Below are 15,759 nucleotides of genomic sequence, written 5' to 3' on the forward strand. Positions count from 1 at the left end.
CCTCGGCCCGCCGGGGCAACCGCTGCCCACCGCCCCAGCCCCGGCCCGGCCTGGCCCGGCCCGGCCCGGCGTGGTCGGGAAGGAGGCCGGGCGCCGACGTGTTTCGCCCGTGGAGAGCCAGGGGGGACGCTGAAGCCCGGCGTCGCAGCGGAGGGGCGCCTTCAAGTGCTGCCAGGGCTCCCTGGGGAGCCAGATGGCAGCGAGAAGGGCGAGTGGGACCGGGAGGTTTCTTCCTCCCGAGGAAGAGAGGCTTGAGAACGTCTGTGGATCCTGTAAGTCTCTAGATGCCCCTGCCCCCGCCCTCTGCCCAACACAGTAGCCACTGGCCGCATGAGGCTGTGGAGCCCTGAAACAAACGCGCTAGGCCTGATTGAGATGTGCCGAAGGTCAAGTACACCTCGGATTCTTAAGACTTAGTACACGAAGAAAATGTAAAATAGCTCACTGATGATGTTTGATGTTGATTACCTGTTGAAATCGTAATATATTAGATATATTGGGTTAAACGGACTAGATTATTAAAATTAATTTTACTTGTTGCTTGTTCCTTTAAGTGGATACACCACTGGTGCAGAGGTTCTGCAGAGGAAGGGACAACTGGCCCGGTTGCCCTTCTATTCTAGCAGCACCAAGGAAAGAAACAGAAGATGGGTCTCCCATGTTGAGGCGCCCCCTACCAGGGCAAGGTGAGCCCAAGAATTACACAGGCAGAACCCTCAACAAGAGCAGGGTTTCCTGGAACGTCTGGAGCAGCAACTCTTGACAGTTTAAAGCCCATTTTCCCTACCACCTACACCTCCAACCCTCAGGAATGGAAAGATCTTTCTGAGAAGAGGGCTGATATCTGTTCAAAATGTATTTCTGCTGACCACTGACATCTGATGAGAGGGTGAGGGGTAGCCTCTATCACAAAGCTGTAGGACCTAGAGCTGGGGGGAGGGGGTCTTGGGGCTTCACCGCACTAGCGCTGCCTTTTGGGCTCCATTTACCAGTCAGGCTGAGGCCCAGAAGACAACGACCTGTCCAGAGATGGCTCTGTACCCTGGAGTGGAGCCTGGAGTCCAGGCTAAGTCACGAGGGATTGGGGGGGGGGGGGGGGCAGGGTTCTGCCCAGCCCATCCAGAGCTGGCATTTGGATCTCAGTTCTCTGACAACTGCTTGGGAAAAAGGAACCTTTTAAAATAGTCCATCTGCAAATGGGCCCCTGTGAGGAGCCCTATGGGAAATGAGAGGAAGCTTTCAGGACAGAATGTGTAAGAACAAAGGGAAGAAACAAGCCTGTTGTGTACAGAGAGGCCACCTGGAGAGCTGGAGACCTGAGTCCAGTCCTGCACTGTGTTTTTCTGGGCCAGCTTCCTCATAGGTAAGGGAAGCAGCTGAATGGATTAAATCAGCTTTCCCCAAGAAACTCTGGGATATAGTGAAAGTGCATCAGGAATTCATAACCTTTCATTTGGCTTCACTTTAAAAATTTTGTCCTAGAACTTCTAATAAATGTTAGCGGAAACATGTGTTATATGCCAAAAGTGTTGGAGCCCACTGATGTACAGTTGACCCTTGAATAACATGGGTTTGAACCGTACAGGTCTGCTTATACATGCATTTTTTTAGATACAGTGCAACACTCTGTAATTTCTCATCCTTAAGATTTTTTCTTTTTAAAAAAAAATTTAAAAGGTTTTTTATGTGTGTTTTTGTTTTTTGTTTTAATGTTTATTATTATTTTTGAGAGAGAGAGAGCACACGTGGGGGAGAGGAAGAGAGAGAGAGGGAGACACACTATCCAAAGCAGGCTCCAGCCTCTGAGCTGTCAGCACAGAACCCAATGTGGGGCTCCAACTCAGGAACCGTGAGATCATGACCTGAGCCGAAGTCGGACACTTAACTGACTGAGCCACCCAGGTGCCCTTATTTTTTTGGTGTGTGTGTGTGTTTGTAATCTCTGCACCCAATGTGGGGCTAAAACTCACAATCCCAAGATCAACAGTTGCATGCTCTTTTGACCAAGCCAGCCAAGTACTCCTCTCCCTTGTGATTTTCTTAATATTTTCTTTTCTCTAGCTTACTTTACTCTGAGGATACAGTATATAGTGCATATAACATACAAAACATGTGTTCATTAACTGTTTTATGTTAGTAAGCCTTCTGGTCAACAGGCTATTAGCAGTTAGATTTGGGGGCAGTAAGAAGTTGTATGTGGATCTTCGACTACATGGAGGAGTCAGCACCCCTAACCTGCATGCTGTTCAAGGGTCCACTGTAGTTAAAGTCTGACAGATTAGTTCACTGGGGAGAAGACCTTTGAATAAAGCCTTCCCTCCTGTCAGTTTAAATGAGGGTGGAAGGCTATTGGAGGGTGAATAGTTTTAAATGTGCAAGTCACTTAAGCCCTGATTCAAGAAGAGGGGGCATGGATACTGCCACTCGATGGGAGGAATGAGAATGGATTTGTGTGCATTTTTAAACCACCACAATTTTGTAACTACTTATCTGTATGAATCAGGATTTTCCTGATACTATACAGCCAAATGCAACAAAAACGGGCAACTGTCATATACAAATCTCAAAAATTTTTATTCATCAGAGCTTCTTTGTTCTCACTCATTTTTATAATTAACTATAAAATTCTATTTATAAATGTATTCCAATTACTAATAATAAGATGTAATTTTTACTTTTTTAGTGTTTTTATTTAATTTTGAGAGAGTGTGAGCAGGGGAGGGGCAGAGAGAGAGGGGAAAAGAGGATCCGAAGCAGGCTCTGCACTGACAGCAGAGCATGATGCAGAGCTCGAACCCACGAACCGTGATACCATGACCTGAGCCAAAGCCAGACGCTTAACTAAGCCACCCAGGTGCCCCCAAGATACACTTTTTGAAAAAAGTTTTGCAAACCACTAAGTAATCATGAAGATTTTGTATCTGTTCATGTGCATGTGCATGTGCCTGCGTACATGTGTGTGTGTGTGTGTTGCAGGAAGAGGCACTGAGAGATTCTTCTAAGGTTTTGTTTTAGGGACCCACCTCCACTTCAGGTCTCCAAATCTCAGGAACTTAAAATCCTTTAGGTGTTAGCATGCAGTCTGCCCCACCAAAAGCATCTCCCAGTGAACTGTGATCAAACACTGCCTCAGCATCCCTTGGTGCTCAACACCCTGGGAGTTCCGTGGCCCTGAGGATGCTGGCCTTGTCACTGCTGAATCTCTAATGTTGGAACAGGGTAAGCCCTCCAGACATTGGTTGAACACCTAAAACTGGGTACTGGCGTTGGAGACTATTCTCTCTACGCCTCCTAGTCGGCCCTCCTTGCTACCCCTTGAGAGGGAACTACGTTGGGGAAAGTCCTGGGTTAACAGTGATGAAACCTGGATGTCTGTCTCCATTCTCCCCTCATTCACTTACATGTACCTTCAGGCTTCGGCTGAACTCTTCTACAATTTTCTCATTGCCTAAAAGGATTAAAATGATCTATGCTGTTACCTTGCAGGTTGTTGAAAGGATAAAACCATGTTGTAGACGTATGAGAGCTTCTACAGCTTAAAATAATTGTCTGCATTGGAGGGATTCTTATCCCCTTTGCTTTTGTTTCAGCCAAAGGGGATAGAAACTCGTCTCAGGGGTAGCAGACTGGAATCAGGTTCCAGCTCTTAGGTTCATACTCCAGCTCACCTAGTCCTTCTGAATGCGCGCCTCTTTATGCACCCACATCTGGGTTCTGTTCTGGCCAGGTGAGCCCAGCCCCTCCCTTCAAGCATCCACACCTGAAGTCCTTCTGATCTTCCAATCTTCACCTCTTCCACCCACCTCCACACTCCGGTTCCCTGTCTACCGGAGGGTAGACTGTCTCCGGTTCCCTGTCTCTGGTTCCCTGGCCACCGGAGGCCTTGCTAAGTCAACCAAGACCATGTGACCCACCTCCTCCCTCAGCCTCCACTTAACCAGCCGTCCGCTAGATCTCGCCCAGCATTTCTCCACTGATTGGTTTTCCCCGCCTGCTCTTCACAAGTCAGCTCACCGCCTACTCCTACACCATTGAACTCTGTGTGTTTGGCCTCCCCATTGAACGGTGAGTATCTTAGGCCCCAGAAGGTGCATTCACGTCAGGTGTTGATGAGCTTGACTGCCAAGGTGAGTATATAGGGCCTCAGCAGAGGACAGACAAGCTTTCCTCCCAGCTGGCTCCTATATCAGGCTCCACAGTGTGACTTTCTGCCCTTCCTCCACACCACCATCACACAGCCCAGAAGAGGAGGCAGACGGGACCCTGCTATGCTATCTCCTGCTTTTGAGGGCAGTGTGTGTGCTGTCCCCACCTCTTCCGACCCTACGTACTCCCCATTTGAACCCTCACTCCCATGGATTTCCTCATCCTGGTGTCACCTCTCCCTCCTTCCCAGATCTGGTGACTCAGAAAGAACAAATAGATTTGGGGGCCCAGTGCAACCTTTTAATTCCAAGCAGAGTCCCCCTCCCACAGCATTATCACACACACACACAGTGGAAAGGGATGCCAGAGTCTGGGCAGGTACCAAACCCAGCCCCAGGCAAAAATATATATATAATTATATACACATATGTTTCTGTAGAGAAGAAAAGCTGGGAGTGTGATTAAAGTAGGGCAGAGAGTTAGGAGAGAAAGCAGCTGGGGAGGTGCCCCAATAAATTACATTCTTTAGACAGCGTGGTGGGGGATGCGTGGGAATGGACGGGACCTGCTAGCCAGGACACTCAGCCTGGCCTCTTGATCCCATCCAAGGAGCCTGAAGGCCTGGGTTCTGCCCGGGACCTGGGTGCTAGAAGTCTAGCGGACTTTGCCTGCAGGTTGACGGCGGGCTGAGGTTCTGCAACATCTCCACTCTAAGCCAAGGCTTCTGGGGAAGCCACAGGGCTGGAGCAAGAGGCTCTGAAGCTTAGGGGTCACAAGGAGAGGACAAGGTGAGCTGGAGGGCAGGGTGGCCTCCTTGTTAGAGGCTGAGTTCAAGCCTGCTCCTGCTAAGAGTCAGAGAAGCCAGAGGCCCAGGTGTAGGGGAAGCTGTCCAAGGTGAGGTGAGGAGGCGTGCTTGGGTGCACACAGCATCCTGGGGCTCTCCCTGCCTGCCTGGCTGCTTCCCACCCTCACCTGCCTCCTAGCAGGTCCGAGGGTCCTACCCACCCATTTGGTCAAGACAGCCAACATGCCTGACCACTAATGCTGCCTCGTTTCTCCTCTCTTGTGGGGACCTTCATGTGGGGTTGGGGTGGGGAGAGGGTGCAAACATTAACTCTGTGTGTGCTGGAGTCCAGACTGGGTTTGCCCTGTGCAGTGAGGACCAGGGATGAGGGAAGGAGGCCCCCCCTAGCTCATTATGGGGAAGCAAGTTCATGTCCTACAACCCCAGCACTACAGAGGTCTTGGTTCCTCCTCACCTGGGGAATGGAGCCAACCCTACCTCCGCCCCACCTCCCTGCTCCCCCAAGGGATGATGCTTTGGGGTCTAGTGACCCCAGCTCCAGAGCCCTGAAGCAGCAGGGGACAGGGTCAGTCAAGGAGTGGGAGGGGTGGTCAGAAGAGAGAGGCCTTTTTCTTGAGTTCATTCCTCTTCCACAGGGCCAGCTTGCTAAACTCTTCAGGAGACATGGAAAATACTCTTGAGAAGTCCTCCGCAGACAGATGCCTCTGCAGAGGGGACACGCAGAGGCAGCTTAGGAATAGGGGCGCAGGGTGGGGCTGGCCAAATGACTAAGGGAGCACTCAAAGAGGCCCCCGGTTCTCCCCATCAGGCAGGGGAAGGCACCCCATTAGTGGCACCTAAGCCCACCCCACACATTTCCTCCGCATACCTCAAGCCTCATCCGATCCACACCTGGAGGCAGTTTGGTTCTCCCCTTATTGGTCACCACCAGCATTTCGTAGGGATAGATCTGGGCAGGGAGGGGAAGGGGCAGTCTTAGGCTCATAGAGTTTCCTGTCAGTGTAACCCTTCAATTCCCTGGGCCCCTTATCAGCCTGTAGGGGCCCTCAGGGCTCATGCCATTTTTGCCAGCCATGTCCCCCAACTTCCCTGCTGCCCCTCCCATCATCGACCCCTTAGTGCATTCACTTCCCTGGCTTCTCCCCCGGCTGGCTGGCCCACCCCCACTGTAGAGGCTTTTGTCCCCGGCCCACCACCCCTGACTCTGCCCCTGCCCCTCACCTTCTGCTCCAGCACACAGGGCAGGGAGTTCCCCCGGTCCATCCTCCCCCTCTGGCCCTCTCCGTTCTGGGGAGACCAAAGCCGCAGTGAGCCAGAGTGGGGCAGGGAGACCTCCCCAGCCTTACCCTGGGCTTCTCGAGTCCTTACCAGGCTTCTGTGGCCCCACACCCCCCTCCCCCAATGCTGCCTGTCACTCATCCATGGCTTCTGCTGCTCCATGTGTTCCCCTCCAGGAGGCACTCACCTGCAGGCCTGTGGGAGAGAAGAGTCATTGTCTGGAGGTAGCTCAAAGGTCAGCAGGCCTCCAAGCCTGCCAGCTCAGCCTCCCCAGCCTCCAGTCACAGCCCAGCCCACATCACAGACACAGAGCTGCCCTGGGGCCTGCTGAGGCCCCTTTCTTTCCCTGCTCGCCTGGTATTGGATGGCCCTGCCTCTCACCTGGGCTTCCAGTCTCACTCCCAGAGGGGCTGAAGTCTGTGGACTGTAGCTAGAAAGGACATGAAGGGATCAGAAGGAAGCTGGAGGATTCCACACTGTTCCCCCTCACTTTAAGGGTCTCCTGTGCCCTCAGGATGCCCAAGTAGCTCAGTCCCTCAGAGGTGCCCAAAGACACACTCTTCCCTGGCAGGCGGTGATCTCTGGTCTGGGACCTTACCCGGCTCAGAGTGGTCCTGCCATAGGCGGGGAGAGAAGATGATTTTGATGTTCCTGCATGCAGGGCTGGAAGAGAGCAAGAGGGCTGGTCGGTGCCTTTGGACAGCCATTCCTGAGAGGGCTGCCTCCCTGGCCTCCCCTGCCAGAGGCAGGGCCGTGAAGGGCAGACCTGGGGGGCCCGGGGAGCCCCTGTTGGCTTTTGGCTCTTGCCCGTTACCTTCAGCAAGCGGCACTGTGCTGGCAGCTCTGGGCTGTCTCTCTAAACAAACACACATCTGGACGAAATGCCCAAGTGTTAAAACTGATAGTTGGCCAGTGACAGTCAGATGATGAGGCTCACCGTCATAAGATGAAACTCTGGACTACAGAAATATATCTGAAATTTCATCAAAATGACGGACGGAATCATAATTTACAATTAGCAACGCTAGTAATCACATTTCAGATGTATGACGTTATCATACAGAAACGATCATTTCCTCAGCGCCATCAGCTGCTAGACTGTGGCAGCAGTATACTAGCACAGAAGTCCGTATACACCATGTTTGCGGGGCGCCTGGCCGCCTCAGTGGGTGGAGCATGCGACTCTCAACCTCAGGGTCATGAGTTCGAGCCCCATGCTGGGTGTAGAGATCACTTAAAAATATCTAGAGAGGGACTTCATGTGTGCACGATCAGATATCACTTTGAACTTACACATTTCATAGGATCATTAGGCGTTCTATCTCTACATATTGTTGGTTTTCAGTAACAGGTTTTCCTAAAGAGAACTTTGTACCTAAGATTCTTAGTTTGCCCAGATCTCAAAACTCTTTCATGTCCAAATGCTAGAAATCATTGGCAATCTATGGCAATCATTTTGATTAACATTTTTTTAAAGTGTATGTATTTATTTATGTAAGTAATCTTTACACCCAATGGGGGGCTTGAACTCACAACCCCAATATTAAGAGTCACATGCTCCTCTGACTGAGCCAGACATGTGCCCTGATAAACAATTTGTTTGAAGGTTCAGCCTTGACAGATTCAAAATTATAAGGAATTGTCTTCTTAAAACATTCTTTTAAGGGGCGCCTGGATGGCTCAGTGGGTTGAGCATCCGACTTCGGCTCAGGTCATGACCTCACAGTTTGTGAATTCAAGCTCCCATCAGGCTCTATGCTGACACCTCAGAGGCTGGAGCCTGCTTTGGACTCTGTGTCTCCCTCTCTCTGTCTCTCTCTATGCCCCTCCCCTGCTCACGCTCTGTGTCTCTGTCTCTCAAAAATAAAGAACCGTTAAAAAAATTTTTTTAAATACTTCTTACTTTTGTATAGGAAATTATCTGTTTCTACAATGATCATTCACTATTGAAGCATTTCATTTCTGTGATAAGTATACATTTATATTTCAAATGAATGATAGAATTTCAACCTACAAAGCATATCAGAATATTTTCACTTGGAATTATTTTTAGAATGCTCATTTACGTTTGAAAGTGACCATTTCAACACTACCATCAAGTCAGAATGACATGCCTGTTCACAATTCTGAAACTGTTGAGGCTGATTAGCTATGACAGTAACGTAAGCAGTCAAGCAGTCATGTGATCACTGGTCACATAGGAGTTCAGGGATGCCAAACATGATGGTGTGGTAGATATTTGGCCATTCAACTCTGCAAGGCCAAAATGGAAGTTAAAGAGCTAATTTTGACTGAATAGCAAATTCTGGTAGAACATGAAGATTGAATCCAACCTTTGGGACATCTCTCTATCTGCTTCTTTCTTCCGGCCTTCACTATTCTACATTCTCTAAAAAGGCCTTACTGTAACTCTTCCCAATCCTACTGAAATATCATCCTGGGGACCTTCAGTCACCCTGTGGATGTCCAAGCACATATGACCCTTACGGCTCCTTGAATCCCACCCCCTCTGTGGCCTTCAACTCAGCCCCATCAGGCAGCCCTTCCAAATGGCCACCCCCTAGGTCTTGTCCCCAACTGCTGCACATTTGAAGCCTGGGAATCCCACTTTGCAGCCACAGCACCTTTCTTGTTTGCGGCTTCCTTGCAGCCTCATTCCCAGCACATCTGTCCATCAGTCTCATGGGGACCTCCAGTGTCTTGATCCCCCTGCTCCCCGCTTCCCCTGGGACCTTTGACCCATGGTGGGGTATATAACCACTTTCACCACCACTCAGCAGTTCATCCAGCCCCTCATCCCTTGACACCTGCCTTATGAAACTCTAACCCTGGATCAGCCAGCTCCTCTTGCCTGCAGGCCACAGAGATAAGGCCCACACTGCGTGGATGATCATCACTACAGTCCGAAAGACTGGCAACGGTTCCCCTCCCCTGCAGCGTCTGGTCCTAACCTTTCCAATCTCACCCAGCCTCACCCTCTTTCCGCTCAGCAGACAACCTCAACTTCCCATGGGGCCTGCTCCCAGACCCGAGTCCCCAGCCCTCAGAGAAAGGGGCCTTTTAAGGCTCACCTCCCACATCCTGAGGCTGGGCCTCCTCCTGGGACCTCCAGCTGGACATTGCTAGGGGTCTTACCACTGAAGACTCAACTTGCCCTTCAAGCTTCCAACTCAGTAAGACCCGGCTTTCACCTACATGTACTTCAAGCCCAACATGTTCTAAACCAGTCCCTTCATCTTTCATCCAACCCCTTCTTCCCTCATCACATCAGTTCCAGGTATGTCCCCACCTAGCACCCAAGCCAAGACCCCCTGACTCGGCTCTCCTTTCCCACAGCCAGTCAACCACTTAGTCCAGTTGATTCCACCTCCTATATATTTCTCAAACCCACCGCCTCTCCTCTGAACCTATGTACAGTTTTAGTCCTTATCCAGACTATCGGGAAATGTGTAGAGTGTCTCCAAAGATGGCTTGCACATTTTCTTCCAGCCCGTGAGCCTCTGTACCACTGCCTTCATCAGGCAGTGGAATGCCTCTCCCCTCCCTTGAGTCTAGGCTGTCCCATGAGCTGCTCTGACCAATAGGATGCAGAGGAGTGATGCTGGGTGGCTCCTGAGGCTAGGCTTTTAGAGGCCTCATTGCTGCAGCTTGGGCTTTCTGCTCTCCCTCCCTCTGCTGCAGCCGCCCTGCTCTAGGGAAGTCCAGGCTAAACTCCAGTGATTTAGAGGGCTTAGTACCCAAAGCCCAGGCCACCCCCCCCACCCCCGTCTCTCTGGCTAATCCCTGCCACCCCAAGGCACACTCTGGGCTCTGTAACTGCAGGCTCCTGCAGGCCCTGTAAGGTGGCCAGGATGTTTCCTGTTCCTTGCCTTTGCTCGCACACTGTTCTGTGTCCACAATGCCCTTCTCCCCCACTCACTCTTTCTCTTCAAGACCTAGTTACCCTCCTCCCCGACCCTCCAGCCCCAGGCCCAGTCACGATCCTCTCGAAGCACTCACTGTGTGCCTCTCATGTCACCACAACACCTCCCCAAACTGCACTGACCGTAATTCTCATGTCAGCTTCCCCATGGACCAGGAGCTACTGAAGGACAGGACTATATTTTCGACTCTTTATAATCCCCAATGTCTAGCATATGTTGAACACACAATAAGTGTTTGATAAGTTAAACAAAATTTGCTAATTCTGCTTTAGTCTTATTCCACGACTGGCATTCTTGCCCTAAGGTGAACACGAGTGCCTTGAGCCAGTGACATGATCTTTTGTCCCTTACACCGCAGGAGCACAGAGCTGGGCATATGATAAACAAACTCAGACTCCGATTCTGGTCTCAAGGTCTGGCCAGGTGATTCGGAGCCCCCCCACCCCGTGGCACTCACAGGTATGAAAGGGTGTCCGGTCAGGCAGAGAGCGAGTTTTCCTCCGGATAGGCAGTGACTTTTCCATCTCTTCTTTCAAGATCATCTTTCCCAAGTTGGAAGTAACCTGGAGAAGGAGAAAGGAAGATGGGTCCAAGACTTCTACCCTCATTTCTCATCTCCAAAAGGTTCAGAGCTGGGTATCTGCAGGCAGGACTGGGGACTGGTTTCCGAGTGGCTCGGTGGTGCCCTGGAGCCTGTGGGGCCTGTCACTGTCTGATGCACTGCCACACTGGGTTTGGCCACCCTGGAGAGCAAGGAATCAGCGCAGCTCATCGTAACTGTATCCTAGTGGCTTCTGCATCCCAGAGCACAAGTCCGTGCCACCGTCAGTGACCTTTCCAGGACCCCCAACACCCTTTCTCCTGCTCTGGAGACCAGTGGCCTGCTCTCTCCTTGCTCCTCTTCCTGTGAACTTAGCCTACTGAAGCCTAGCACTGTGAGGGGGCACCCTTTTCTTTCCTTTTGACCCTAAATTAACTAGTGTTTCCCAAAAGCAGCACGAGGTCCTGGTGTCCATTCAGTAGCAGCAAGCTGAAGTCCTGGGAAGAAGGGGGGGTCCTCGTGTTCCTACAAGGATGTTCTTCAGGCATGACACTATTCAGAACAGAACAGCTAGTGAACCAGAACTTTTGTCCCCAAGAAGATATAGGCAGGGTGTCTGGGGGGTAGTGAGATGCTACCTTACTGAGTTCCTCTCTCTGACGCTCCCTGAGAGCCTTCATCTCTTCGCCAGAGTCGTCATCTTCCTCCTCTTCCTCTTCCTCTGCGCCCCTCCTCGATGCCTTCCGCTTCCTCCATTCTGTCTCTGGGGAACACAGGCAAAAGTAGCTCATCAATCAGCCATTCGCTCAACAAGCATTTGTCAGGTGCTGGCTTTGTGTGTGGCAACTGGGCTGCACCTTGAAGAGAACACTACAAATTATTTTGTAAAAAAATAAAATAAAGGTAACGTTTTCTAGCCTTGTGGTAAAGCTGAGTAGGCAATGCACACTCACATGACTTAAATTTACAGGGGACTAAGCCCTTGTCTTGCTCCTCTTTCTCTTTCCCAGAGCTCCTGTCACAGAGCTTGGGAGGCAGACTTCTGGTAAATGTCTGCTGAGTGGCCAAATGAAAGGAAAGTGAATGAAAGACTAACAAGCAGGGCCACACACACCAAGAGCCATTGGACCACAGGGAAGGGCGATGAGCTGAGAGGGCCATGAAGGACGTGGGGTGGGCGTGGGGAGAGGGTGGGTTCATGGAGCTTCAACAGCGGCTCTCGGGAGGCAGTATCCCAGGCCTCCCTTTCCCCTCTCCAACACAGTGTCCTACCCACGACGGCCAGCGACGGGGGGCATGGCCAATAGTCGGTTTCAATCTTGGCTGGCTGGTTGGGGTCAGGCGGCTGGGCTGCAGGGAACTTGGAGGACTCGATGATGAGGTCCTCGATGAGGTGCTTGCTCTGAGGGCTCCCTCCCATGGACTCTGCAGGTGAAGGTCAGGGTCAGTCCATACCCCCTGCCAGGCCACCTCGGCCTAGCCTAGCCCCTAACTCCCTCTCCTGTCCCCTTTCACACCTGTGAGACCATGGGTGTAAACACAACACACAGCAAAGAATACAGAGCAGAGGTTATATGCTGTTATGAACAGCTATTCTCCCACGGTCCCCTAGCCGGTGGCGCAAAGCGGCCCAGGTCAGTGAGGGGAACCCTCACCTCTCTGCTTGTAGATAGGTGGCTTCTTGTAGATGTTGGAATCTGGGCGGGTTGTCTCTGTGGACAGGGAGCAAGAGCAGATGAGAAGGAGGATATGCTGATGGTCGGTGAGACCAGGCCAATGAGGAGGCACAAATGGAATGGAAGAAGGCAGGAAAGTCCCTCAGGGGATTGGGACTTTTCCCACTTTTCTAGTTGGGTGGGAGGGAAGGCACCATCCGCCTGTGGTCCTGCCATCAGGGGTTCCAGCCAATTCCATAGTGAGCATATACCCCAGAGAGTGGGGGACGGACAGTAAAAAGCTTGGGTTCCTGCAGGAAAAAGAGGTCCCAGGGAAAGGGTGCAGCCACAATGACAGTAAAGCTTACCAGGATGGTGGAAATGGGGTAGGCTGGTCCGTGGGGTCCCAGTGGCTCTTGGGGCTGAAACCTGAGAGATGGTTCCAGGGGACCGGCTCTCTGCCCACACCTGCAGAACAGAAGTGTGGTTCACTGAAGCTCCCAGGTCTCCCACCCTACCCTCTCCAACCCAGAGAGACACTGCTTCACCTGACTCCACCATCTCTGTCCCCCCCACCCTAACGGCCCACAAGCCCCCAACCCCAGGGCAGAGGAAGGGTATCCAAGGACTCGACCTACTGATGATGTCTGACCCAGGGAGAAAGGGTTAAATGAGGTCCTGGGTCAGACAGACAGATGGACACAGAGCTGGTCAGCAACAGGATGAGGTCATCCCATGGGCTCTGCATATGTGTGGGGGAGGGGAGCCGGGCAAGTGTCAGGTGTGGGGCAGACTCACCTCTGGGGATGGTGGGGGGGATGTGGATTTGGGTGACAGTGAGCGCTGCGGATGGAGAGGAGGCTGGTCAGAGCCACAAGGGTAGGGGTAAATCCTCATCCCTAGAGCCCCGGAAGGGCCACTTCATCCCCCGCCCAACTCTGCACCCTTGCCTGGCCAATTTCTGAGCCACCTCTTCTCTCTCAGTCCTTGCCAGTTCCCAGAACTGGCCCTCCATCCTTCTTCATCCTAGTGCTCTCCTGGGCAGAGCCCTCTCTTTCTCTGGATGTACGAAGAAGCCATGGATCTTGGAGCAGTATGCTTGTGCTCTGAGGGCCAACTGAAGGTGGCTCTGACCCTGTCCTCAGAGCCTAGTGCCCAGGGGAAGGGACAAGACCCACAAGCAGCCAGGATGGGGTCTGGGCTCCCAGCAGGGTAGCCCCCAGCCTGCCCCCAGCCCACAGTTCAGTCATGACACTACCCCTTTCTGGAACGCGGCTTACAAAGTAGCTGCCACAAGTTCTTTCTCATACTTAAATAGCTGGTGAGGTGGGAGGGCAGATGTATTGCCTCGATTTACAAGAGGGGAAACTGAAACCATACTTTCACACAGGTCACTCAGCTAGGAATTCCAGCCTTCTCGTCCAGTGCTCCTGAGGGCTTTTGGCAAATTTGCTTTTTCTGTCCACTCACACCCTTTTCCTCCATGACCCCCCCCCCCCCCACCGGCTCTGTGAGGCTGCCATTCAAACATGGCCTCCCCACTCTCTGCATGGAGGTTATCCTCCAGCCTCTGGCCTGTCTCTGCCTGCTCTCCACAAACACTGGGTTGACCATTGGTTGATTTCTGCCCACAGTTCCTTTTCTTGTTTTGGAGTCTGGCCACCAGGAAAGGAAGCGTCAGAGGGATTCCACCTCCTACCCGGTGTGGCTGGGGGAGCCCTTTCCCCCAAGTCCTGTACAAGAGGAGCCTCCCACCCCTCACCTCCCGGCTTCTGGGAAGCTCCACATGTTCCAGGAGAGAATAGGTAAAGTGGGGCTCGTAGATCATGAGGTCAGGCCGCTCGATGTCCAGGATGGCCTTGTCCTTGGGGATGGCAGCCAAGTCCTTGTAGCCCAGCACCTGATTGTCCATCTTGGCCTGAAGGGAAATGGTGTGAATGGAACAGATGTGCCAAAAGCCTCACCTAGAATACTGGCCTTAGGAAGAAATTGGGCAGCCAGCTGAGATGTCAACTCTTAAAAGTTAATAATTCTATTATTTTAATTTTAAGAGTTTAGAGAGTCACCTTACAAAATGATAATCCTTCGCCTAGCATTTTGGGTACAATGAGGCAGGACCAGACCAGAGAAGGGGGGTGTGGAGAACCTTCTCTGCATTTCTGGGTTCTCTCTGCCCACCAGCCCTGGCAGGACCATCGTCAGGGAAGCTCTGGGTGAAGTGGCCCAGCAGTGTCCCCACCCCATCCCTGTCCCAGCTTGGGGGTGCTGGTGGCCGAGAACTACTCACCACGATGCTGGAGGGAGAGCCAGGAACACTGGAGCCTCGGGAGGAGCTGACGCTCCCAGGGGAGGTAAGTGGTTGCTGGGGAGAGTGAAAGGCGGGCGGGTGGGAATGAGCGTGCGTGCCAGGGCTGGGTGCGGGCTGGCTCTCCTCCGGGCGGAGGGAGGGAAGGAGGGTGGGGCTGGGGCAGGGGAGGGCTTCCCTAGGCCTCTGGGGCCCCGAGGTGCGGCTCTGCAGGCAACCAGCAGGTGGCACCGTCGACTCCCGACCTGACCCTCGGCGGGGAAGCCTGGCCCCACCCGGTGCCCAGGCCGCGCATTGCCGGGACTTGGGGGGGGGGCGGGGGGAGGGCAGCTTCCGCGCACCTTCTGCAGCCGTTCCATGCAGCAGGGAGCTGGCCGGTCCGGTCACCCGCAGAGCCCCGTGCGCGAGGGTTGACGACAGGGCGTCAGGCTCTGCCCGGCTCCTGGGCGCTGCGCGCTCGGGGCCACGAGAGCAGAAAGTGCGTTCCACCGGGCTGTGGCGTCCTCATCCCTCAGTGACTCTCCCGGCTGGTGACCGAGTGCCGGGCCTGGGAGGGAAGAACGTGCCAGGGAGGGCGGTGGGGCCCCGGATCTCTGGGAGCTCTGGAGAGCAGGGCGGAAGGGAGCCAGCGCCCTTCAGGGTTCAGGCTTTCCATTCGCTCAGCTCCGGGTAAGCAAGCGAGCGCGCGTGTGGACGGCAAAGCGGGAAAAGCGGAGGGACTGCACTTGTTTTTGAGCCATTGTTCTCTGGCCGGAAAGGAAATGACTGCAGGGGTCACCCGTTCCGGTGCAGCCTCACATTCCGGCTCTGTCACACCTGCCCTGCCCTGGGGCTGCAGTCCGGTTTCAAGCCCTGGTTCTCACTCCTCTCGGCCAAGGCCCTGGCCTCTCTCCCTGGCTCTGTGCTGGCGCCTGTCCTTCTCCCTACTCAATCCATTGTCCATTGTGCCCCCTGTGTCTCAAATCCCAGGCAGGTTTAACACTGAGGGACCTACTGAACCTATCAGGTGAACAGACTGGGTGGAGATGCAGTGAAACTGACTTGGCATGAAGTGGCCCTGTCATGGGCTGGGGGAGGCCTCCTGGAAAAAGGGAGGGGAGTGTGGA

The 15,759-nt window shown here is 53.0% G+C and overlaps 1 protein-coding gene and 1 long non-coding RNA gene across 5 annotated transcripts; one reads left to right on the forward strand and one right to left on the reverse strand.

The window, feature by feature from the left end:
* The first annotated feature begins 7 nt into the window (after positions 1-7).
* LOC131506632 (uncharacterized) lies at positions 8-1,680 on the forward strand. The gene is made up of 2 exons (XR_009259072.1): positions 8-272; positions 555-1,680. It is a non-coding gene; the product is annotated as an uncharacterized LOC131506632 (long non-coding RNA).
* A 2,744-nt stretch (positions 1,681-4,424) lies between these two features.
* Positions 4,425-15,133, reverse strand: DMTN (dematin actin binding protein). 4 transcript variants are annotated; one of them, XM_058720404.1, is made up of 15 exons: positions 14,995-15,133; positions 14,636-14,710; positions 14,111-14,266; positions 13,147-13,191; positions 12,717-12,816; positions 12,349-12,405; positions 11,966-12,118; positions 11,332-11,456; positions 10,610-10,715; positions 6,828-6,892; positions 6,611-6,659; positions 6,417-6,424; positions 6,173-6,238; positions 5,820-5,900; positions 4,425-5,655 (listed from the first exon to the last, which is right to left on the reverse strand). In XM_058720404.1, exons 1-15 carry the CDS (start codon positions 15,010-15,012, stop codon positions 5,542-5,544), a joined length of 1,218 nt encoding a protein of 405 aa, XP_058576387.1. In that variant the 5' UTR covers positions 15,013-15,133; the 3' UTR covers positions 4,425-5,541. The 4 variants fall into 4 exon arrangements, with proteins under 4 accessions (XP_058576387.1, XP_058576388.1, XP_058576389.1 ...); XM_058720405.1 differs by lacking the exon at positions 13,147-13,191; XM_058720406.1 differs by lacking the exon at positions 14,636-14,710 and having other exon boundaries at positions 14,995-15,132.
* Between the last annotated feature and the right edge of the window lie 626 nt (positions 15,134-15,759).

Source organism: Neofelis nebulosa, chromosome 3, assembly GCF_028018385.1.
Source record: "Neofelis nebulosa isolate mNeoNeb1 chromosome 3, mNeoNeb1.pri, whole genome shotgun sequence".
NCBI lineage: Eukaryota > Metazoa > Chordata > Mammalia > Carnivora > Felidae > Neofelis > Neofelis nebulosa.